This window comes from Falco biarmicus, chromosome 2, assembly GCF_023638135.1.
Source record: "Falco biarmicus isolate bFalBia1 chromosome 2, bFalBia1.pri, whole genome shotgun sequence".
NCBI classification, from domain to species: Eukaryota; Metazoa; Chordata; class Aves; order Falconiformes; family Falconidae; genus Falco; species Falco biarmicus.
Genome location: NC_079289.1, coordinates 69,733,111 through 69,758,939, shown reverse-complemented (window position 1 = coordinate 69,758,939; position 25,829 = coordinate 69,733,111). Strand labels below are relative to the sequence as shown.

At 46.3% G+C, this 25,829-nt stretch overlaps 1 protein-coding gene across 1 annotated transcript; it reads left to right on the top strand.

The window, feature by feature from the left end:
• The first annotated feature begins 2,887 nt into the window (after positions 1-2,887).
• PDCL3 (phosducin like 3) lies at positions 2,888-11,270 on the top strand. Its single transcript, XM_056329320.1, has 6 exons — positions 2,888-3,124; positions 4,522-4,651; positions 5,333-5,423; positions 6,077-6,220; positions 8,391-8,599; positions 10,841-11,270. Exons 1-6 carry the CDS (start codon positions 2,903-2,905, stop codon positions 10,981-10,983), a joined length of 939 nt encoding a protein of 312 aa, XP_056185295.1. The 5' UTR covers positions 2,888-2,902; the 3' UTR covers positions 10,984-11,270.
• The last annotated feature ends 14,559 nt before the right edge of the window (positions 11,271-25,829 follow it).

Sequence of the window (25,829 nt, the reverse complement as noted above, 5' to 3'; positions counted from 1 at the left end):
CCCTCTTTCCTGCTGAAGCTTGATTTTAAAAAAGGTACATAGGGGAAATGTGTTTTATAAAGCTGATGTATTTATAGTTGGGTGGGAGGAGGGAAGCTGTGTGTTGTTTTATGTGTGTGCTGGGCAGAGTTATGCTTCATTCACACTGTCTGAGCCCCACCAAGTGATGTGATGGGGCTGCTCCTAAGATCTGGGCTTCTGCCCCCTCTTCTGGTAACTCTCTGCCCTGGATGGGGCTCAGGGTTTACTATAGGAACAGAGAGGTTCTGGTGCCAAGGGTCCTTGGCTGGTTTTTCTCAGTCCACCTGGGCAAAAATCTCACCTAATGCAAATGAGTATTTTTGAGCACCTATTAGAAAACGAGTGCACAGTCTCTGCTCATGCTTCTTCTGTGTTTATTTTCTGGTGTTCAAAGGAGATTCCAACCAGCAACACACAAAAGCCATGTGTGTGAATGGTATTTCAGCCACAAAAGATGACTATTAAACCTGCAGGTCCTACTGAAAGCCCAGGCTCTGACAAAACATTTGTACAGCAAAACTGGCACTGATAGCTAGAACTTTGGTTCTGCATGCTGAGGACTAACTGCAGGTCAGAGCCAAAGGACTTTGGAGCACCTGCAGAGGACCGCAAAATTGTCGTCCTGAAAACTGTAGCTCACATGCTGCGCTGCCAGAAGGCTTCATAACCCTTTACTTTCTGATTTAAAGTTCTCACATTGTCTGCATTTGTGGCTCCATCTATCACTCAGTCACTTTCCCCACAAGGATGAGCATCTAGTCCAAACTGGGTGAGGCTGAGTCTTCCTCAGCCTCAGGGTTCTGAGAGGCAGGTATGGGGCACCCTCTGCACATCCAAATACTCACCGTAAGGATGAGACCCTCTCAAAACGCAGCTCTTTTAAAATTAATTAATTAAATTAATTTGGTTTAATTCAGAGGCAGAAAAGGTGGCTGTGCCTTCTCTTCACTAAATTAAACTTAGGACGGGGTAAGTGCCACAGACACTTCAGGATACATGGGTGTCAATGGGATGTCCGTGATGTTTTAACATGTCATAACGGGGCTTCCGAATTTCCATTCCAGGCCCTTGATGGAGCAGAGGCACAGCTGTTTCTCCACATGCCCAGAACAGACTCTTAAGGCCTGCTGGCAGGTTGCGTGGGGGTGTTTTTCTGGGGATTTGGAAAAGGACTCCCCCCTTCCGGGTGAGCGTGCTGTCCATCAGGCTGGAGCATAAAAGGAGGGGGAGGTGGGAGTGAGCCTCTTCTCCCTTCCTCTCTGCTATGTGTCTTTGAGGAGAAAGTGCAAGGTCTGCTCAGTTCTTTGAAAGGGCAGAGGTGTCCGTTTTTAGGGAATCGGGTGTTGATCCCAAATGGACTGGGTTCACCACACTTGACCCACTCCTCAGTGTTTGCTGAGTGATGCTTTAATAGAGACCCCAAAACAAAATAAAAATAACTATCTAACACAAATTTCTTGTAATGCTAAGTGGCTATGACCTAATCCTAACTGAATCTGAAGTACTGATAATTATGTCTGACAAGAATAGATAATATAGGCTTCACTGTTTTATTTTATTTAACAGAACAGGGAAAGAAAAATGAGGAGAGAAGCCAGTGGAGAAACAAAACAGGGTATGAAATGCAGACAGATGAGGTTCAGTGAAGTGGAAAGGGAAGAGTTACATAAAAAACCCCCAACTAAGGCAGAGGAGAGCCTCAAAACTCACCATCAGTATTTGGATGCACCTAGGGAAGTTTCCCCTATGGCTGACAATTTATTTGGGGTGTTTCCGTGACGGTGCCCGGTTTGGTTTATGGTAGCTCCAGCACGCTGGCTGGTGGGTGAGTGTGAGGAGCTGAGCCATGCCCATCTCAGCATGCTGCCTGGTCGGGATCCCACCACCCCATGGCCACGCTGCTTCCCCTGGGCACCCTGCAGTGGCCCAGCGTCCGGCAAGGCCGGGGGGCAGAGGGACACAGCTCTGCTGCTGCGCTATGGACCCCCTCCAGCAGGGCTGACCCACGGAACACGCACTTAGGAAAGGGGTGCTGGAAGGTGCTGAGGACTTTCTGTTTAACTTCAGAAACACGAGTTTCAGAGTCTGTTACACGTTTTCCAAGCCGACAGCAAATTCCTGGTTTTGCTCCCCGCTGGTGTAGCTCGTTTCCCGGGGTATGTTTAGCAGGCTACTTTTAGAGGACACTGTCCCTGGCCGTGCTGCTAAAACAACGACACAAGCAGAGGGCGAGGCAAGAGCAGAGCCGCACGGCAAACCCGGCTGGGCTGGGGCAGCCGGGGCACAGCCTGGGATGTGGAAAGTCTCTTACAACGTAGTGCCGGCTGCGGGGCTGTGCCACCTGGAAGCCGGGCAGGAATTCCTCTGCCCTCCACGACTCCCATCCCGCGTCGCTTCCGAGCTGCCGTGGGTTGGGGGGGGGGGGGGGGGGGAAGGTACGCGGAGAGGGTAGGTGCACCTCTCCAGATGAACCGGTACGGGGGCCACAGCTCGGCTGCGGTGGGCTGCGGGCGGGGGCGCAGCGGCACGGCGCCTCGCTGGGGCGGGCTCAGGGCGCGTGGAGCCCCGGGCAGGGGCGGCCGCCTGCAGCCCCGGGGGGGCGGGTGTCACCGCGGCTGCTGGGGCACTGGCGGTGCCCGGCAGCGCCGCGCTGCTGCGTGAGGGACCAGCACCCTTCCGAGGGCAGCGGGGCAGGGGAGGCCGGGCGGGCGAGGAAGGAGAGCTCCCGGACCACGCCGGTGCGCCTGCCAGGGCTCCCTGCCCGCGAAACCATAGGGGCAGGGGCCAGACCCGTGCAGATGCAGCGGGAGCTACGGAGAACGGTGAAGAAAAGAGACGAAACCCCCAGCAAGAGCTGAAACCTGTGAGCTCACGTAGCCGGATGGCCCCGGCTGCGCTGCCCCCAAACGCGACACCTCCCCCCAGAGCCACGCTGCCGGGACCGGCCTTATTAGGCCGTACGGGAAGGAGCGGCAGCGGCGCTGCACCGCCCCGCCGGGGAGCACCGCCTCCTCCGGCCGCGCCGCGCACGCCGGGACCGGCCCTGCCCTGCCCTGCCCAGCGCCGCCGCCGATCGGGCCCCGGCCCCGCCGGCAGAATGCAGGTGAGCGGCGGGGCCCAGCGCCCCCGGCCCGTGTGCGGCGGTGCGGCAGGGCGAGCCCGCCCGGGGGAGAGCTGGGGCCGGTCACGGCGCCGGGGCCGCCGGCGGGGAGAGCTGGGGCCGGGCGGGCCCCGCCGCAGCCGTGGGCCGCGCTCACCGGCGGGGCCGGGGCGGGGGAGCCCGGTGGCAGCCCCCTGCCTGGGGCGGGGTGCCCGCCGTGTGGCGGTCCTGCCGAGGAGCTCCGCGGCTTGGCTTTGTGGCGCTTTGTTGCTTATTTTTTCAAATACGGTGTTGATTTCACTACTGTAGGAAGCACATGGGCGGGTGGGTGTTACGGGCACTTCGTCAGTGTGTTGATAAGCAACAGTAGGTGCTGTGAAATGCTGTGTTGAGGGAAAAACGACCACAAAAGACGATTAAAAAAAAAAACCCCAAAACAAACAACCTGGTGTGCAATTGATAGCGCTACTTTTTTCTTGTCCTTATTACACCACCCCACCCCCCACCCGGTAGTGCAGAAGCACAGTGATTTGGTCTAGAGGAGATACGGTCTTGCACGGACCCTAGTGTAAACTATATATAAACTATAGCAGAACAGTAGGTGGTGTGTCCAGTTTTCAAAGTTAATGTAGGCCAAGACAGCAAGGAAGCAAAATCAGCCCATAAGTGCTTACTGCTGAGCTTTCATCTGTTTCATGCAATTAAATAAAAACAGAATTACTGTCTAACTTGGCAAAAGTTAGAGCTTCTCAACAATACCTGGGCACCTGCTGGCCTTGTTTCACAGGAATATTGTGACTATTTCGTGGTAAAGTCTCTTAAACTTTCAGGAAGTGCCTAGGCATAGGTTTAGGTTTGATTCCCTAGCAGTGGGCTTGTCAGGCAGGGACAGTGCTTGCTTCTCTCTAAGCACTTACGCAGCTACGCTGATTTTAATCTACTGAGCAGACTTCCCATATATCCAGAGTCAGGTCTGCAAGGCTGCCAGTGTGTCCTCTCACCGGCACTTCCCGATGCGCTGGTTGCTGGTCTGGTGGCCTGTTGTTCTGCTGAGGCTCTGTACGTGAGTGTGAGCGCTGTGGCCAGCGTGCTTCCCTGTCACCCAGCTGATTTCCTCCCCTTCCATCTCACCTTGTGAGAGCTGCAATGATGGTTACAATGCTTCAGACTTCTGTACACTACCAAGACCTCCTGTATGTGTGGTGAGTGGGTAAAATAAAGTCACTCTTCAGGGTTCTGGTTGAGCTGCGAAGAAGCATCAGGAGAATGCACACTGTGACTTTCTGCTGCCATCTGGACAGTTAGGAGTCTAGCAAGTGTGTCTGGAAAAACTTGCCTGCGTTAAATTCTGGAAGTGGCAGTGTTCACCTTGAATGCATCATCCATTTCTTCTGTTCTAGGACCCGAATAAAGACACGGAGTGGAATGACATCCTGCGCAAGAAAGGTATCCTTCCTCCAAAGGAAAACCTGGAGGAACAGGAGCGTGCAAAGGAAGAGGAACAACTTGCCATCCTCCAGAAGTCTCTTGGTGAGTGACCAGCCAACTTGGACAGCAGCAAGCAGGAGAAGTCTTGGAGTGGCTCCTGGGGATGCTTGTCCAAAGAAATGGCAAGCAGTAACATTTACAGGCCTGCAAGGCAATGTGTCCTTTTCCAAGTTTGTAAGGGATACCAAAGCTGCTTCTCATATAGGGTGGTCATCTGTTAACAATATCAAAAAAATGTGCTCCTGGACACATGGATTCTTCCAGCACAAGAAGAGCTTTGCTCTTGATGTCAGCTCTGAATTTTTATAGAAGTAAATGTTTGAAAACTGAAGAAAGAACAGTACGATGGGAGTTTGCTGCGTGTATGTGCAAGTAAAAGTATCCCATGACATTACCTGTTGTATGCTTCCTCCGTTCTTCAGGCATCCCTGCTGTGTTGCGTGTGTGTTAAGTATGTCTTTGCTGCAACTACCAAACTTGAAAGCTAGTGCAGGTACTCGTGTGCTAGTCTAGACAGCCTTTGGCTCAGGGATTGTCTTTCCATCTATGTCTAAAGTGCATAATATTTTCTAAAAATCCAGTAGCAATAATACCTTAAAGAAAGCCCCTTATTTCCCACAGTTAATCTGTCCTTAAAATCAATCAATTATTGGACTGATAAAAGCCGGTGAGTTTTAATCCTGGAGTAAGGTTTTTGCTGATTTGGTGTTTCTTCCATTCCAGTGAAAACGTACGAGGACATGACTCTGGAAGAGCTGGAAGAGAATGAAGATGAATTTAATGAGGAGGATGAGAAAGCTATTGAAATGTACAGGTCAGAGCAGCATGAAGAATTCTGCTTTAATGAAAACTGGAGTTTTCTTCTTCTGGATACTGTTAGATATTGTTGAAGAGAGGGAGGATGTTGTTAGGCCTAATAGAAAAAGTGGGTTGTGTTTCTGGTCTCTTGTAGAGCTTCTAAGTGTCTTCAGTAGGATAACTGCATTTAAATTCAGTGTCCTTTATCAACAACCTAGTTTTGCAGAGGTAATGTGCACCTGCTGAGTGCATGGCTGTGGATTCTGAGCGCTTTGAAAATTGCCTCCGAGATTTCTCAGTTTTTGCATGAATGAGATTAAGGTGCTGCGGATTTACATCATTACAGTGTTGGTTTTCTAGTCCCTTAACCATCTCTCCTGTTTTTTTGCCATTTAGTTTTGTAGTGTGGTATCTGAAGAAGAAATGGCTGCTGAGGGTAGAAATGAGGAAAAAGAAGTCGTCATGAAACGTAGCTGTACTACTTGCATGTTGGCAGTTTTAACTTGTAATAAGCATCTATTGACTACGTCAGGGTGCTTTTGTTGCTCTGGGGTTTGAAGAAGTTTATAATGTGCCTCTGAATTCTGGGTTTCAGCCAGGTCCTTTAACTGTTGTTCTGTCAAAAATGCATCTATTCACAAGGTCTTTTTCTTCTTCCTTGCTGTTCAGGCAACAAAGATTAGCAGAAATGAAAGCAGCTCAAATGAAGAATAAATTTGGGGAAGTTTTGGAGATTTCAGGAAAAGATTACGTTCAAGAGGTTACAAAAGCTGGAAAAGGAATATGGGTAGTCCTGCACCTCTACAAACAAGGGTAAGAATTTGTTTTTAACCTTTAAGCCTTGTGCTGTCAATAGCTGAAAATACTCTAGACAAATGTGTAGTTATTGTGGAAACTAAGGAACTGATTCTGGACTTCTAAGAAACAAAAACTTAAATTAGTAATTTCATCACTGTTGACTCAAGACTGCTGAACTTAGCTCTAAAATCATGTTACCATGAAGTGGCTTTCTTATAAATCTATACAGCACAGTGTGACTGGTACCGTACAGCTGCCACAGAGGTAGCTGCTGCCACTGGAATATCGAAGCTTTGGAAATTATTCTGGTTAAAGTGTGCAGTATTGTGCATTTTAAGGATCACTGTGTGTCTTTAGCCTGGTTCCTAAAGGCATAAAAATGGAGTGAACAAGGTTTCCAGTCTTGTCAGTGTGATGGAAAAACATGTCAGAAAGGTCAGATAATCACAGAGCAGTTTGGGTTGGAAGGGACCTTAAAAATCATAAAGCCCTTGGTTATGGGCAGGGGCACCTTCCACTAGACCAGGTTGCTCAGAGCCCCATCCAGCCTGGCCTTGAACACTTCCAGGGATGGGGCATCCACAGCTTCTCTGGGAAACCTGTTCCAGTGCCTCACCACCCTCAGAGTGTAGAATTTCTTCCTTTATAGCTAATCTAAATCTACCCTCTTTCAGCTTAAAGCCATTCCCCCTGTCCTAGCACTGCCTGCCCTTGTAAAATGTCCCCCTCCAGCTTTCCTGTAGGCCCCCTCTGGGTACTGGAAGGCTGCTATAAGGTCTCCCTGGAGCTTTGTCTTCTCCAGGCTGAGCAACCCCAACTCTCTCAGCCTGTCTTCATAGGGGAGGTGCTCCAGCCTTCTAACTGTCTTCATGGCTCTCCTCTGGACTTTGTCCAACAGGTCCAGGTCCTTCTTACATTGGGGGCCCCAGAGGTGGATGCAGCACTGCAGGTGGGGTCTCACCAGATCAGAGCAGAGAGGCAGAATCACCCCCCTCGACCTGCTGGCCGAGCGGCTTTTGTTGCAACCCTGAATACAGCTGGCTTTCTGGGCTGCAAGCACGTGTTGCTGGGCCATGTTGAGTTTCTCATCCACCAACACCCCTAAGTTTTTTTTCCTCAGGGCTGCTCTCAATCCATTCTCTGCCCAGCCTGTGTTTGTGCTTGGGATTGTCCCGACCCATGTGCAGGACCTTGCCCTTGGCCTTATTGAACTTCATGAGGTTCACACGGGCCCACCTCTCAAGCCTGTCAGTGTCCCTCTGGATGGCCTCCCTTTCCTCCAGATTGGTGACCGCACCACACTGCTTGGTGGTGTTGGCAAACGTGCTGAGGGTGCCCTCAATCCCAGTGTCCATGTTGCTGACAAAGATGTTGAACAGCACTGGTCCCAGTATGGATCCCTGAGGAATGCTACTCATCAAAATCAAAATACTCAAAAATAAATGTTTCATATTATTTTTCAAGCTTATGAAAAAGTTTCAGTACTGAATTGTTCAGAACTGAATGCATAACATAGCAAAGCAAGTGACAAAGATGTTGAACAGTGTGGATCCCAGAAGAATGCTGCTTGTCACTGGTCTCCACTTGGATGTTGAGCTATTGACTGTAACTCTTTGAGTGTGACCATCCAGCCAATTCCTTATCTATCAAGAAGTCCGTCTGTCAAATCCATGTCTCCAATTTGGAGACAAGGATGTCATGTGGGACAGTGTCAAATGCTTTGCACAAGTCCAGAGAGATGACATCAGTTCCTCATAAGTTGCTGGAATTCTCTGGAAAGGGTTAGAAATACTTGATTTTTGTTTCCTGTCTCTAATTGCCTCACAGGTGTTCATCATCATTTGCATGCATACTTTCTTCCAGGAGCTGCTTTTACTCCTGCTTTGCCCATGCTCCTACAATTTCTAAATATCATGTCTTTGTAAACCAATTTTTCTGTATGATAGAGGGGAAGGTTGTATTGCTGGTATCTTAAAACAAACTCGCCATGCACCAAAACCTCTAGTGATGCTGATTTCCTTTGAATGCTGGAATACTGGACAACAACAGTATTCAGAAGTTGCTTCTGGTACATTTGTCTTTCCATAAATGCTACTTGTCAAGCTGGTATTTCTGACGTTTCTTCTGGAGCGGATTACTGTCTGATTTGTCTTTTTTTCCTTATGTGTATTCCTGTTCTTCACAGAATTCCACTCTGTGCCTTAATAAATCAACATATGAGTGGGCTTGCAAGAAAGTTCAGAGATGTGAAATTCATCAAAGCTATCTCTACCACCTGCATTGCCAACTATCCTGATAAGAACCTGCCTACGATATTCATCTACCTGGAGGGAGACATCAAAGCTCAGTTCATTGGGCCTCTGGTGTTTGGTGGCATGAACCTGACAAGGGATGGTTAGTGTCTGTGTCTCCAGTTTTCCAAAGGAAAAGCAAAACTGCTTTGCTGGGAATGAGAGAAGTGAGGCTTAGGAGAAGGGAGGTACTAAAAATCATATTGGGGTTAAGGTTTGGGTTTTTTTGGTTGTTTTTTTTTTTTTTTTATCCTTATGGTTCATCAGCCTGTGATTAAGGCTGTCGTGTGAAAGTGGCGAGTGGCTGAGTAGGACAACGTATAGAGATTTATCTAATGTGTGTGCAAGTATTTACACCTTGTGTCAGGTGAAACAAACTTTCCTGAATGTATTAAAGGGTAAATACTACCCATGTACATTCTTTGGGGCTCTTGTACCTGCATGACTGACTTTCCCCCCAGTTACTTAATAGCTGGTGCTTGCCTGTTGCACTGTAGGGCTTCTTGTTTCATTTTCAAGCCGATAGCCTGTATTTGTCTGGTTTGCCTTCCTGACACACAGGCTCTGTTCCTCATGAACCTTTAAAGAGAACCCGTCCATTTGTCCAAATGGAGCTGCTAGCCCCAAACTGGGCTGCTTCCTTTCCCTCTTGCCATCTCCTGGAGATGCCAGCACATTAAGCTTCTGTCTCGGGGGTTCAGAGGGCACAGGGCTCCATGGGGAGAGGCTGTTACCTTTTCTGGAGGTTGTGGTTTCCCCTAGACCTATTTCTCCTTGCCCATCTCAGCAGCCTGGAGGCAGCCTTGTCAGCATGACATGCTTCAGGAGATGAGTGGTGATGCAGGTCTTGGAGAGCGCTGTGGCTCTTCATTTTGGAGACAGTTGATCAGGGATTGTATCCTACAGCAGTGCCTGAAGACAGAGGTCAGCAGTGGAAAAGGCTCTTCTCGGAAAGCAAATGCAACTCAGATGTAACCTAGTGGATTTTACTTTGGTTAAAAGAATAACCATCAGGTTTCTGAGTAGGCATATTGGCCTAGATGCATTCAAGCTTTTTCAAGATTTAAGGGAGGGCACCTTTACCTGAACTGAAACACATTTAAACAGCATTTCAAGGTCCCTACTGAATGATGTCACTGCCTATACTGGGGTAGGCTGCAAAGAATTTTTTTGTGGTTTTGTTGTTGGTTTTTTTTTACTAAAACCCTGAAGTTTATAGGATATCTTGAGCATGTGCTGTTGAAAACTCCCCTGCCTTGAACTGTCAGAAGGGGAAAAGCTCACCAATGAGACTGCTGATTTGAGAACAGCTAACTAACTACAGCAGATGCCTAATTATGCACTGAAGTGAGCAGTGGTAGCAGAACCCACAGTGAGCTTTCTCCCATTTTTACTGTATAAGTAACTGATTTTTGGGCAGGTCCAAAGGTGACTGAGCCAGCTTAATTCAGTCATCACAGAAAGCTGGGCACTGAAATTCCACACTTTCTTTTATTTCTTCCTTCCTTCTTCCCTAAGATTAAAGAAAGCGTGAAGTTGTATTCATTACTCTGTGATGTCTGAAGGAAATAAGATTTAATGATAGGGTTGCCAGCAGGACTAGGAGAAAGGTTTCAACTGAATGTGTTCCACTTCTGGGAAGTAATCCAATTTGGGCTTATATAGCAATAGGCCTACTACTGATGGTGGAGTCTCTCTTACTGTCTTGCTAAGGAACTAATAGTGTATTGGAAAAGGGGTGAATTGTGTTTACAGAGTACATCCCTGAAAAATACCTATAATTCAGATGTGTAAATGGAATTGCTGCAATTTTTTTTGCCACTCAACAAGTCTAATCCCTGCCTTTCCTGGCTGTGATGAACTCTGTATATGACAGAAACAGCTGTAATACATGAGCAGTATTCCTGCACTGGGAACAGATGTGCAAACCTGTCTTCTGCCCTTACATGGCTAGAAGGAGGTAGAATTCATTTTCACCAGGAGAGTTGGCATCTAAAGCTGCTGCTCTCTATCCGTTGCCTCTTTGGCATTGGTTGTAAAGGAGTAGGAGGGCACTGGGGATGCCACAGGTGGGCTGCAGAGCAGTACCCCAACCTCTGAGCTCTGTGCTGAAACCTGTGCCAGCAGTAGTGACCGTGAAGGGAGGGCTCAGCTGGAGCTGGGTGTGGGAGACAGGGCAGCAGCTGGGACCTGGGTGTGGAAGAGGAGGGGGAGGAATAGAGCAAGGCCCTGGTGGTGGTGGTGGCGGTGGCAGGGTGATAAGAGAAGTCGGCTGGGAAAGCAAGGTGGGCTTTTTCCAGTTTGCTCCCCTGCATTCATGGCTCTCTTGTTTTGTGCTGCACAGAATTGGAGTGGAAGATTTCAGAGTCGGGTGCCATCAAGACAGACCTGGAGGAGAACCCCAGGAAGCAGATCCAGGACCAGCTCATGTCCTCAATCAGGGCAAGTGTCCCAGCCAGGGGGGAGAGTGACTCAGAGGATGACTAACTCCTGCGATGGCATCAAGACTGACACAGTATGCTTGCAGCCAGTGTTCCCACTTAGAGCCCTGGAGACACTCATCAAGGTCATGCTGAGCCCCAGAAGGGTAGTATTTCAAGACAGCTGTTTATCTAGAAACTTTGAGAAACTAAAAGTTTCTTTAAAAAAAACCAAAAAACAACAAAACCAACCATAACTTATTGCAGCTTCACTTAAGATCCTGAAAGACATTTTATATTCTGAAGCCTGAGTAAATCTTACTCAAAGTTTTAAAATACAGACATCAGTAGAAACAGAGGTCTCCTGTTATTATTTTCTTAAACTGCTGACTTCTTTACAAAATCTGAAATATGAAGTGGCCTTAAGTGCACTGTTTTTGACAAGCTTGTGTAAATCAAATCTAAATAGCTGGTCTTAAACAATTGGTTATAGCACTTGGTTGTGCCTTCTCTTAGCCTGTTGTGTGTAGATGTCTGACAGCCTGGATGTGTGGAGATGACCTGTGATGTGGGTGCTGCTGAAGGTGATGTGTGGTCCTTCGCAGAAGTGTGCTGGCAGGGGGGCCAGCACGAGGCCGTGAGCTGGGACCTCGGGCATCTTGAGAGAGGCCTTGGTGACAGCCAGCGTCTCCTGGGACCCACTGAATCCAGAACCCCCTTTCATTTAGCAGCAATGCTGTGCCTTTTACGGGGGCTGAGCTTAGTGCACAGTTTTATCTGCTAATTGGGAAAGAAAATTAAAGACAGTGGTGCTAGAGTGTGAAACTGCTGACTTCTTCCACAAAAATCAGAAGTTTGCATTACTACAGCAGTGCCATTGCCAAAAGGGAGGGAAAATGGTATTTCAGGACCTGATGCCTTTCTATATTAAAGCCTTCTGTCTTCTAGGTACAGAATAGTATAATAATAGAGACCTTAGAAGAGATTGAACTGAAATACTACCTTAATTATATATCTGCTGACTCTCAGAGCTGCTTGCTTATTTTGGGTTAGATTTAATGTCCACCTACACTTTCAAATTGTCTACGCTTGGGCTAACAAGCTCCAAGAGCTTTTGCTAACGAGGCTGCCCCAAGGGCATTTTGTTATATTGCTGATGGCTTCTGTGGGTGGCTGGTACAGGATGCAACACTCAATAAGCAGCAATTTTTTCTTTAGTTTTCTATCAGTTCATAGTGATTTTTAAGCTTGTTTCCTGCACTCTTGTCTCCTCAGTCAAATCAGTGTGTAGTTCAAACAACAAATAACTTCCTTAAACTTCAGGTGAAGTTTAAGTTCTCCTTTGAGTTCTCTTGATGGAGAGCTTCCTGTTTGAGATTTGAATGGTGATCTGGGTGTCACTTGTCTCCTTTCTTTTCTCTTAGCGTATTTTTGGTTGTTTTTGTTGTTTTGTTGTTTATTTTTGCAAAATAGCAAAGACACTAGCATTGTGCAAGTGAACCAAACGCAGCAGAATGCAAGCTGGCAAGTTCTTAGTACTGTTGTTATATATAGCATCACACTTCTCATGACAGTGGACTATCCAACATGCTATCAGATCTGATGCCTTTCTGTACTTACCAACAACTTCTTACCATCTAGGAAGAGGACAATTCTTTCTTTCCATAGAAGTCTGCACTGTTATTTTGCTTGTCTTTTGCTTGTCCTCATTTATCTGTGCTCTTTGGAGTGACCTCTGAGCACATAGACTCTGTTCCTTTTGGAGGAAACTATGTAGAACAGCCCCCAAAGGGAAAGTTGGTCCAAAGAGTGAGGGTAAAGCTAACCTGAAATAAGACCCTCTGAAATGTGTGTACAGCGGATGTCACATCCTCAGCCTGTCCTTCCAGATCTGCAGTTGAGCTGTCTGGATTGCTGATGCAGACACAGCTGCCATACTCTTCTCAACTTGTTTTTCATTTAGTTTATCAAACCTTCTAGGAAGGAGAGGTGGAATCTGTAATCCATCTTCAATTTGAAATCTAATTTAAAAACTAGGCAATGCTTTGGATACTTTCTTATTTTGTTATTCCCTTTTATTGTCTCCCATGTCGGTGGCTCTGTGGAGGCAGAGTAGTAATGTTGCAGCTGCCCTTTCGCTGTCGTCTTGACCGTTGATGATTCATGGAGCATAGCAAGAGAGGAACTTGAAGCAGGATGACCACTTTATTTGGATAGGGTGGCTGAGGGCTCTGTCCTGCAGGGTCTGGGAAACATCTAGGGGTGAAGACTCCTCAAATTGTCCCAGCACTTGGCTGCCTCCAGGGTATCCCTCTGTTCTTTGTATTCTGCACAGGCAGCAAGACCTTGAGCCAGAATAACTACAGGCAAGGAGTCTGTGGTCCAGAGCTTGATCCAAGGCTCATTGTTCCATGAGGAGAACTGGTGTTTGAAAGACAGACAGACATCCCTAGGATACTAACCATAGACCTGCTGGAGCAAGCCAACAGAGAAAGCTGAAGGACGGAGTGCATCTTGTGACTGAACCATACCAGTTTGCAAAAACTTTGGCCAGTGGCTCCCAGCACAGAGTATGTGGCTTGAACCACCTTCTGGCAGGGGGATGTTCAAGCCCTCTACTCCAGAAACTCTGCAAGTTCCTAAAAAGTGTCCTGCTTGCTCCTATCCACACTTGCACAGCGATTCTTGTTCCCTAATCTGCAAAGTAAGCCATCCTAGATGGGATGGTGTCCCCTCACCAGAAGGGCTCATGCCTGGTGAATGAGGCACTGCTTGGTGCTGGTCTGAGCCCCTCAGGCAGAAGGCAGAAGAATTGAACTGAACTGCTGATGCCCTTGGTGTGTGGTGTGATAAACCCATGGATAAATAAAAGGGCGGGGGTGACTTTGGGTTGTTTCCACCACAGTTTTCTCTTCCAGCAGGGTCTTAAAACCGCAGCTGCCTTCCCCTTTTGTACAGAGTCTAACGGGTTTTGCAGGCTCTGGGACCACCAAGAGAACTGAGCTCCTGTAGAGGACCAAGTCTGTGTATAGGCATCTTGTTGCCCCAGGCTGCTCAGCTGTGGTGAGCCAGATACCCTGTGCTCACGATCGACACTTACGGCACCCCCAGACAGTATATCTTTCCTCTGCAAGAAGGGAACCAGGCCTGCTGAGGGGATTTACTGAGGAGACTAGGTAGGGGAAGGGGAGATGGCCTCTTCTAGCCTGCTCCCTGCTGTCAGGGCTACAGCAGGGGCTGCCTTGCCATTAAAAGGTGATACTGAGCAATGTATAACAGTTCTGGAGAAACGAAGACAGTTTGACTTGTACTGTCTTTTATCCTGAACTGCTTAATGTGCTGACATGTTGGGGGATGCCATTCGAGGATGCTGTGCTGAAAGGGGTAGATGCAAGAATAATGGCAAACCAGAAGAGGCTGAATGTTCTTCCCAGCTGCTGAGACCTGTGCAGAGCATCATTTCAAATTGTGTCTGTGCTTCTCTGTATTTGGCTAAGTGTGAAAACAGCTTCTTGTAATCTTATTCTCTTTCCTGCCAATCATATCACCCTGCTCAAGGCCTTTTGTAGAAATTAGGTCTCTGCAGGAAATGGATAATGAAATCTGTTTAACCTTTCAGCGGAGCAGAAGCTATGGAAGCACACAGTTAAGGGGAACGAGCTTTAGTTTAAAAGGAAGCCGGCTGCTAAATAGCAAACCAAAACAGCCAATTAGTATACATAGCAGAGTGAGGCAACATAATGGGAGAAAATAATTGGAAAGCGTGAACTCTCGTTTGCCAAGATTTGGGGCACTGTTGCTAAATGCACTATCAATATTTTTGCAGCCTGTCAACAGTTTGGTCAGATCAATGCATACTTCTCACTGGTGTGAGAAGGGTCTTTCTGTCAGCTATCATGGAAGAAGTCAGAGGCAGCGATCCTGTAAAGAGTGCTGAGGCTTGTGTGATGACTGTCCTGCGTACTGCTGCGAAAGCATCCTGACTCTTCCCACACCGCAGCGGTGCCAGCAGGCAGGGGCCACAGATTTGGCAGGTGATCTGCCATTAGTGGGCAGTCACTCTGGAGGTTTTTGTGTGAAACGTAAGTGAACCACTAGTAATAACAAGGGGTTTCTTCATGGTATGGGTCTGAAGTTTACTGCCTGCCCAGGTTATGTGAGCAGCCACATTAGGTTCATGGCAAGCTGCCCTGCTCCAGAAGTCACCGCTCTGGTTTTCCTTTACTCAGACCTGCTAGCACTGACAATCTGTAGTCACCAAACTCTGCCTGACCTGGAGGGTGACATTTTGCATCCACCTCACACATAGAGGGAGAGCCAGGTGTCGGCCCTCCATGGCCTTGTCCTGCTTGCACAAGTTAAAACTGCCAGTTCTGCAAGTACCTAAACCAGCCATGGTGAGGGACCTGCAGGCAGAAGTATCTGCAGGACTGCCATCACAGGAGTTGAAATGAAGGAGTGTCCTTTGAATACCTGTGCTGTGCTGTGCTGTACCTGTCTTGGTAAGGTCCTCCTTTCCCAGGGCTCCTCTTTAGGTCTGGTCCTTCACCTCCCTTCCCAATGTGCTCAGGTGGGTACTTGGTTGGCCTTACTGCTGCGAGTAGTTCAACTTGGGTGAGATGATTTGCTATGAGAAAGCTGGGTGCATGCTTCCAGCTCTGCTGGATCAGGGTACAGAATAAGCACGCTATATTAAGCCATAAGTCAGCATGACATCTGAACACTAATATTTGTCTTTTACAGAGTTCATGAAGAAAGTAGCTCTGATCTATGGCAATTCCCATGAAAGTTAGAGTGTACTTTTTGTTCCTGTAATATAAACTCAAGTTCACAATAATTTGTCATTATTCTCTGGAAATCTAGGGAAGTTTCCTATTTCACAAGCTGTGTAGCAATGGAAAATGAGACTTCTAATAGAAACCTCAGTAACTTAATTTGGACTAGCTCTTGTTTTGTGAAGGGAGTGAAAAAAGCACCGTTATATGGAACTTTTGCTGCATATTTGTTGGGATTGGATCATGTCTAAAGAAACTTTGCTGTCACTGAGATCAAAGGGGAATACTTTCCCTTCTCTATTCTTTTAAATCACTGCATTGCTAAAACTAATCTATTCCCTGTCAATTGTTTGGAAGGCAGTTGAACTCATTTCTCATTACAGCCCATTATAAATCACTCCTCATTTCAATCTCATTTAGCAAATTCAGTCATCAAAGGATTGCGGGAGGCATTAAGTATTTTATTGATGCACTTAGCTCTTCACAGAATTATAAAAAGTATTGAACTTCTTAGGTCTGTCTATTTGCAGATGGCTCTTGTGATACAGGGAAAGGCTTCGTTCCCTCCTGTGGAAGGCAGAACCATTAAAAAAGAAAATCCAGCAGCAAAAGACACTCTCTAAGCTTGTGTGAGAGATTGATGAATGATCTGACTTGTTTTCATGTAACATGTTAAAACTTTCATCTCTTGACACCATGCAGAATTTTTCAGGACTTCGCCAAATTAATTTTAATTTACAGAGCTGACTGAAGGATTTGAGGTCTGATAAAAAAAGGCAGGAAAAATATCAAGTAATTTTAAGGTTGTTTCTATTTAACACTTCAAATGTTAAATAAGCAAGGAATTATATGAATCTAAGGCAGAACAGTCCATGTAACAGAGGTTAACGGACAATTAATGAGATGAATGTAATTATGCATATTTGTAAGCCTCTGGTTCAATACATCTACTCTAGGAAGTTGTATTTCTTCCAGTATATTGAACAACTTAAATACAAAGATGCTTCTTGTGGAGGCAAAAGTTACAGCATTTACTAGTGAGAGCAAGTCTTGATTTTTCAGACAGCTGTTGCCTACCCCCAAAGCAACACTGACTCCTGCTATGGCATGTGTCATCCTGATCCCACTCCCCTAAATAGCCAAGGGAACACTTTTAATTTACAAGGAGGGCAGCAGGGCCAGCTGCTGAACTTTTCTTCTTGCCTGATTGCAGTTTATCCTTCTGAGAAATAGTACAGACTGTCTAGGGGTGTTGGAAAACTTCGTTAATTATCTACCCATATGCGGATAATTTCTGTTATGTAAAGCTGAAAGTAGGGATGCCCTGGATCCTTCAAGTTGGCTAGCACTGTCTGTGGTTCAGTTGTTCCTTGCCTCAGGTGATCAGAGGAGCAATGGTGAGGGCCACCTCCATGGCAGGTTGAGACCAGCGATAGACACACACAAGGATCGATCTCTGCCACAGTACCAAGGCATCGACTATTTATTTTTTTTTTTAGCAACAAACTGCTGGTGGTAAAAGGGTGCAAAGTTTGAGGGGTGAAGCAAAACCAGGAGTATATGCAAAATGTGGAGCTGGGTTTCCCATCTGGTAACATCCCAAACTTCTTCAGCTGAGGTGCATTCCCTCTGATTACATCTAGCTAGCAAATTTAATAGTGTTGAGGAATGGGATGTGAACCGGGTCCTGTGGGGTGAACCAAGTCCAGATCAAAGGGCTGATCCTGGAAATGCTTGAAGAATTTCCTTCTTGTCTTCATTCTCATCCAGAGAAGAGAGGGAGAGCCCTCGAGACAGTGGAAAAGGTGAAGGGTAACAGGCACAGGCAGGTAGAAAGGGGCTTGGATGGGAGGCTTAAATGAGAAATCTGTCCATCACTAGAGAAGAAGAGTAGAGATGAAGAAGATAAAGAAAAATTGGAGATCTTGCATTATGATGAAGATTCAGGGATATTTGGTGTTGGGATACACTAGGAGAAGCACTGTTCTTCTCAAAGGATGGGCTTCATGTGTGTAGCTGGGAATTGTGCACTGAGGATAGCAGAGTGGGGCAAGACTGTTAAATTGCAGACCAAGAGGAGAATTTTGGTGCAGACCCATGAAAGCTTCATCCCTGCCTTTAGTATATAGGAAGAAAAAAGCTAGATAAACATGGATGCTCTGATCTGTAGAGAAATGTGAGGGGGTAGACTGCAGGTAAGTGCCACCATTAATGACAGCAGTAATTGGGCAGGTTTTTCAGTAAGTAAAATCGATCTGCAAGACAAAATCATGCGTAATTCAAGCCAGGAAAAGATACTGCTGTATTATTTGCATACTAATAAGCGGTCTTCAGCATAAGCTCAGCAAAAGCGATGAATCTTTCAGGTGAGAGGAGCTGTTTATATCCAGTTTTACAAGACACATTAAGCACTAGTGGCATCATGTCATCTGGCTTATGTTACAGACCCAGCCCCGTGGTTAAGATGGGCTTTCTCTCTACATTAAAATGTCAAATGGTACTTTCAATTTAACAGCACTATGCTGTCATTTGCAAACTTAGCTACTGCCCTGTGCATTTGTGTTATATTATAAAGAGATACCAGGGCAATTTTAAAAACAGTTCAGTAACTATGCCATCACTGGCTTTTTGGTAGCAGTTGCGCTTTGAATGCAGATATAGAAAAAGAAAAGCAGGAAGAAAGAGAAAACATCCTTTTGTCCTTCTGCTGACTAGTATCTGATACTTCAGGCCTTACAACCCTGGGTACTCCTGATGAGAAAATGGAGACCAAAAGCTTTGGTGGCACCTCTGCAAAACACACAAACCGCTGTTCTCCTCTCCTGCTGGTAATAACCAGCAAGCACAGGGACATCCTCCTAGCTAAAACACTGGCATGCTTCCATCAGGGCAAGAGGAAATGGTCTCAAGTTGCACCAGGGGAGGTTTAGATTGGGTATTAGGAAAAATTTATTCACTGAAAGGGTGGTCAAGCACTGGAACAGGCTGCCCAGGGAGGTGGTGGAATCTCTGTGCCTGGAGGTGTTAAAAAAATGTATGGATGCAGCACTTAGGGACATGGTGTAGTGGTGGATTCTTGGCAGTGCTGGGTTAATGGTTGGACTCAATGATCTCTAAGGTCTTTTCTAACCTAAACGATTCCGTGATTCTATGAAAATCTTTAACAACAAATCCACATCAGCCAGCTGTCACTCCAAATCTGCGTGGAGAACATGGGATTTCCTTAGGAAGTCATGCAAGAAACTGGACCTTGCCATATCCCCTGGGTTGTGCCCCATGCACCTTGTTCTGAAATGCAGATAGTGGCCTGGAGATCCTGTATCCAGTGTATCCAGGTGCTCAGCTGGATACAGACAGTACCTGCTTGGAAAGCAGGCAGAGGGAAACTTGAGGTTTTTGCAGACTCAACTTCCATCCATAAAAGCCCCCTCAAAAGGCCAAGCAATTCCCACCCCCAGTGCAAAGGACCCCTTGGAGCAGGGCACCTCCATGCAGTGATACAGAAGAAGTCACATGTTCCCTGTCAGTGCTGGTGGATTTTACTCCATTACCCTGTCAAATGGGGAACACGTGCACATCAGAGCTCATTGTGCCCTGGCAATGGTGCAGTGGTCAGTGCAGGTGGGATCCTGGCTGAAGGTGAGCAGCCGGTGGGATATGCAGGATGGGTGCTCAGGCCCACCAGGATCCAGGGATACTTGGAGCCTCATGTTCACCCCCTGGCTTTGCTGGCAGCAAGACAAAAACTGACCTGGAGCAGAGCTGCCCAGATGCAGATGATGATTAAAAAAGTATGGAAGGAGGCAGCATAGCGTGGAAATCCTGGGAATGGTCTGGATTTCATGGGGAATGGCGTGCCAGGTCTTCTACATACCCCAGTGGGAGGACTCCTGGGCTGCTGTGCTGTGTGTTGCTCTGTGTTTTAGGGAGGATGTGCTCGTGGGCAAGGCATGGAAATGGCATCAGCTGCCCCCCCTATGGCTATGGCAGTTTTTCCTTAGATAAACAACATGGCTTTGCTGGGCGTTGTATTCCTCACCAGGAAAATTCATATTTGTGTTTACTGGCCATGTATTGGTGTTTCAAGGTTTTTGCAATTCATATCTGCTATGAAACACTATAAGGGCAATTGCTACACTAGGGTAGTTGTTGTTGATTTGTCTATTTGCCCACCTTTGCCAGATTTTCCTGTACAGAAAACTCTGCTGCTGCTGTACTTACTGTGTGCCTGCATGGCTGCTGGCACTTGCAGTGTGTGAGTAAACGCTGCTGTTCCACTTGTTAAAGATTAACAGACTTCTGTAGAGCTTTGTTAGCCCTGATTTTCCACTATTTTATTGATGTAATTGTGATACAGCTGGCTTTTTTTTTCATTAAATATATTTAATGAAGCACTTTGCAAGATATAAAGGCAAAGTGTGCTAGTTCAGAGAGCAGTTCAGATCTTGTTATCATTGCTTGGGAACTGGAACAAGCTGATGCTATTTAGGGAGACTTCTCCATTCAAGGGCTTGAATGCTGCTTCAGGCATCCCAGAGTTTTCAGGAGAGGCAGGAAGGATAAAAAACTTCTGCAGTACCATCCAGGCACAAAGTAAATGCGGTTGTGCACAAGGTGGCAATGTTCTCCACAAAAAGGACCTTTACTTCCTTCTTTGCTACAGTCTGCCTATCTACTTTTAGACATAATGCTGGTTTCAGTGAAATATCAATGGCAGCACTTGAGATGCTCCATTCTGCTGTGTCCATGATTGAAGTCTCTGTGAATACATACGGTGAGATATGCACACCAGCGGTATGTTCAAATACGCCTCACTGTGAGCATGTGTAAATCTGTCCCACAGGTTTCTAACAGCTTTAGCTAGTACACCAGACAGCAGCTTGTTTTTCCTGTGTTCTGACCTGACTTGGGCCCCTTGCTACAAGACAGACGTGAAGGTGCTGGAGTGTGTCCAGAGAAGAGCAGCAAAGCTGGTGAAGGGTCTGGAGCCACAAGTCTGATGAGGAGCAGCTGAGGGAACTGGGGGTGTTTAGCCTGGAGCAAAGGAGGCTCAGGGGGACCTTATCACTCCCTACAGCTGCCTGAGAGGAGGCTGTGGGCAGGTGGGGGTCGGTCTCTTCTCCCAGGTAACAAGGGACAGGACAAGAGGAAACAGCCTCAGGTTGCTCCAGGGGAGGTTTAGATTGGATATTAGGAAAAACTTCTTCACTGAAAGAGTTGCCAAACATTGGAAGAGGCTGCCCAGGGAAGTGGCTGAGTCACCATCCCCGCGGTATTCAAAAGACATGTAGATGTGGCACTTAGGGACACGGTTTAGTGGTGGACTTTGCAGTGCTGGGTTAACGGTTGGACTGCATGATCTTAAGGGTCTTTTCCAACCTAAATGATTCTATGATAAATATTGTGTCTATAGCATTAGCTTCACAAGACTATTTTTCAGGAAGAATAAATCTGTCACCATGTTGGTCACAATAACTGGCCATACACACTTCTGATTCACCCATCCTACGGCTCCAGGCGTGTTGTCCACCAAAACATTGCATCTCAATCAGTCTCCAGAAAGAACTTGGATCCAAATCCAGTAAAGGCTGAGGAATGGGCTGAGTCTGTCTGTAGCAGAGCAGTCCCATCCCACCGTGAGATATGTGAAAATCTTCACAGGACTGAAGTGTCATCGTGTCTGAGGTAAGATTCCCATGCCTTTTCCTAGGAGGGCCTACTTCTCTTTTGGAGAAATGTCTACATAAATAGATGGCTTTTAGTGGATGAGCTACTTGGGTTAAGCATTAGGACTGTCCTGATTTAGAGTGTAGAGAGGACCCTGGACCAGGAGCAGACACATCTAGACTGAGAAAATTGTGTTGAGTGAAGAAGCTGATAGCTAGTCAGTGGTGTTAAAAAGGATGCAGAAACTTAGAAACCAGAAAAGTTTTTGGATACTGTATTGATTTGAAAGAAGAATATTGATAAAATATTAATGCAAATTTATTATGCAAATATATGAGAGTCCCTTCACAGACCTTTGATTTTCTGATCGGCCTCAGGAAAGTCCCTGGCTTGGCATTGCAAGTACCAGTCTGGGTGAGGGCTACAACACCAGCAGATACACAGCCTGGGAAGAGGCTCTCATGCCTGTGGACATCTGACCCCTTGGTGGCCACTATTGCAGAGCAGCAGCACTCAGTCTCCTTGTAGCTGAGCCACATGCAAGAATGTCACCGTACAGCTGCCACTGCTGCCTCTCCCTGCTGCAGCTGTGCTCCCTTGTTTATCCTGGCAGAGGCACTGGAGAGGGCTCTTCAGGAGAGCAGCAGAATTTGCTGTCTCCACTAGCAAAACCTAATTTCAAGACTTGGTGAGGGCACATCTAGGTGCAGTCCTGTGTGTTAGTAACTGAGAGTCAAGCATCCCCCACCTAAATGAGTCGTGGTGCGTAATCAGTTGAGGACCTATTCAGTGTGTCCCTCACTGAGCAGACTAGGAGACATTTTATCCCTAGTGAGATACTTCCCATAAGGCTCTTGTCCCACATCTCTGCTACAGGTGGTGATCCAACTTCATCTTCACGGGTTCACCTTCCTCTGTTCTTCCTGAAGACACATTTATGCATGAGAGTATTGCTTGGATACTTTGTTTACAGAGGAAGAAACAATCCAGATCGATCCCCATTTTTCTATGGCCAAAACCCCTGCAACCTCACCATCAGGTATGGTGGTGAGGAAAGGAATATCAATCTGGACAGCTTACAAATCAGAGCTGGACTCTGGATAGACACACAGAGAAATGACCAAAGAGGACCTGCCTAGAACTACTGGTGCACACAGCATCCAGTATACCTGTTAATAATGCAAGTGGCAGGGTGGACATCTGTTCTTACATTCAAGGAGGATGTGTGGTTTCTCAAGTCTTAGGATATAATTCTGTGCTTTGTAAAGCAGTAGTGCAGTTCTGTGAGATTTCAGGATCCTGTGTCTTGGTGATCTACTCATTGCTTGGAATGTGGATAGTCACTTAGAACAGAACAAAAAAATATCTTACCAAGCAATAAGTGAAGTTCCTGGAGATGGACTGGCCACTGGGCAGTTTGCCCTCTTCTTCAGAGCCCTGCCCAGGTGGGATTCTGCAGTTTAGTTTTCTAAGCTTTGCTTTCTAATCTGCAGTAGGCACAACCCACAATTTATGCTTTTCACATGGAGCATAAGAGCTCACCAAGGGCACGTGCAGGGCATGGGTATGCACGGTGGGCCGGGAAATGTCTGGGCTTGGGTACATGCGGTGGCCATATGAGCCTACTGCCTGTGGCCACAGGCAGAGCACCTTGTACATCTCTATTCCTGTACATGACTGACATTCTGTTATTAGAACCTCCATAGAGCTTTTCAAACCTTAAATAACCCAGCCTCATAATCACTCTGGGAGGTAATTAAGCTGCCTGGTTATCAACAGTGGAACTGAAATGTGGAGTTGGGATCTGGGTTTTGGATGAGTTATCCTTTTTTTTTGTAGATTGGGTCACAAAACATTAATACAAGTGGTGTGGACCAGGATTTCTGTTTTTGTCATGGCTCAGCATCGGTACTTGAGTTAGATGTTTAAGAAGCTTCGATTTCCTAGCTCTGTTCTCATAACATCTTCCCATAAGACAGAATCCCAATGTATCTTGTTAGAAAAATGAACAGAACAGGATGTTTCAAAAAATCTAAACTGTACCTAGCTCATGGTACTTTGGAGAACATCACAGGCATGTTTCTCTGTCTTGATGCAATGCTATTGTCTCTCTTTGTATCAGCTTTTAGCCTAATCTGTGATGGACTGAACTTTTTTTTTTTTTTCCTTTCTTCTTTTTACCATGGCAACCTCACTATGGTGATTTCAGGGCTAGGGAGCTTTATATTTATCTTGACCAGCATGAAGAAGTCTGAGCCTCATTAACTGAGGAAGGTGGATGGATAGCATACGGAACACACTGCACACAAGACAGCACTTCCCTTCCCAGGGCAACTGGGTCATTCATATTATCTACACGAGCTGCAAGTTTCCTTTTGGAAATACTGAGTTGCTAACTGTTCTCTCTGTCCCAAAGGAAGAAAATCCAGACAGATGGCTTCAGAGAAACCTTGCATCTTTAAGGGAAGACATCCTCCTGGAGCAATAATTAATGCTGGTGGGATTTTTTTTTTTTTTTTTGAGAAACTTGGAAAGAACTCAGTATCACCAGAGGGCATTAACACAGAGCCTAGCAGAGGACAGACAAAGATAAAGAAGGGAAAAAATAGCTATCACAAAACAGTGATCCTATTAAAATGACATTGAAGAATTCTATTAGTGCTCTTTGCCCCTGTGCCTGCCTGCCTTCGAAGATTCAAGGCGAAACACAAGTGCCTGTCAGTCAGACAAAGCCTGCTAATAATCTCTGCTAAAAGGTGACATTCACACATCGCAGAGGGACACATGGGGCTTTGGGCTGACCACATCGGGAGTCTGCCAGCAGAAAAGCTGCATCTGGCTGGTGCCAGCACTCCTCGCTGCAGGGAAGGGGGGGGGGGCAGATGTGGGCTCGGGCCGCTCACCCACCCCGAGGCTCAGCAGCTCTGCCTGTGTGAGTGGGGCTGAGCTGCTGGAAGAGAGGCAGTGATGCTGTGGCAGCGTTACCTCCACAGGAAAGGAGGCTGGTGCTGTGCAGGCTTTATGTGAGGACTCTCAAGCACTGGGCGAGTGGGGTGCACTTGCATCCTCACTATACCCCAGCTGAAGCGCCTTGCTATGCTGCTATTCAAGGCTTTCTGATAAAACCTCATTCATACTTAAATGCCATTTTTTGAGCTTTGGATGTGCTGATACTTATTGTTGGTGGGACTCATTAGAGACACGTAAGTGTAGGGGAGGAAAATCTAGATCCTAAGCTAGCCTTTTGCAAAAAAACTGTAACTACTGCCTTAGATGTGCTGCTTAGTTTGGTACTGTGTGCTATATCCCAGGGTTCCCCAAAACAGTGGTGATTTTGGGAGCCATGAAAACTAAGACTAAAGATTGCTTTCTACCTAAGATCCCTGGGAAAACGCAAGACCTCTTTCCTCACTAGCAGCTAAACCTTCTTATTTTCACTTCCTGAAATTGTTCTGCCAGTATATTTCAGCAAATGTCTGTTATGTGCAGGAGTATCTAGTGTACCATGCACAGGATTAAGAATGTATTCTTTACTTAAGACACATTCAAAATAAGATTTGAATTCTATTAATTTCTCTCTATCCCAGTTTTTTTAGTAAGAAAACCTATTTGGATCAGGGTGAAAGGGATAATTTATTGCTCTTTGTAGAAAAGCAGATTCTCTTTTACCTTTCGAAGTTACTAAATGTAGCACAGCAAACACACAGCATCTTGTCTGCTTTACTCAGCAGAGATAATGTCTCAGCTGGAATACTTTGTGTAGCGTTGGGTGCCGCATCCCAGAGAGGTATGGACCAGATGAAGTGAATCCAAAGGGAGCTGCAGGAAGGATCAGAGGGTTGGAAATCATGACCTACCAGGAAGAATGACTGCATTGGGGTTGCTTTGCTTAAAGGAAAGAAGATTAAAGGTGGGGGAAGGGAGAATGATAATATTCCTCAAATATGCAAAATGCTGAGAGAAGAGGAAAAATTTCTTCTCCCTGGTGGAAAGCATAAGAAATAATGGGTTCAAATTGCAGCAAGGATAACTTAAGTTAGGCATTATGAGAAAGCTTTCTAACAGGAAGAAAAACGAAGCACTGGGCAGGATTGTCTGAAAAGACATGTTACAGACCCCACTGGGAGTATTTAAAACCAAACTAAGCAACTGTTCCTCTTGGGCAAAGGAAAGGAACAGCTGACCTTGGGAGTTAAAGGGGGTATTGTGACATTTTAGAGGAAACTAATTCACCTGGAAATTCAGCTACTGGTAAAGAGGCAAGCTGGAAAAAAAAAAAAAGAGAAAAAAGTTTTTATTAATGTTTTTCTCTATCTTATGAACTTTTAAAATCATCCTTTCAAGCCTCCTAAGAGGTATGTCAATATTAAAACATTAGAAGGTGACACAAACACAACAAAATGTAAAGGGGAGATGTTTATAGGTTTCAGTACTGGACTGCACTTGGCAGCTCCGAGCCACTGACTTACCC

Coding starts and splice junctions, on each gene's coding strand:
- PDCL3 (XM_056329320.1), top strand. CDS start 2,903: ATGGCCCCGGCTGCGCTGCCCCCAAACGCGACACCTCCCCCCAGAGCC. Junction 5,424..6,076: donor AAAGCTATTGAAATGTACAG/GTCAGAGCAGCA, acceptor CTTGCTGTTCAG/GCAACAAAGATTAGCAGAAA. Junction 6,221..8,390: donor CTGCACCTCTACAAACAAGG/GTAAGAATTTGT, acceptor TGTTCTTCACAG/AATTCCACTCTGTGCCTTAA.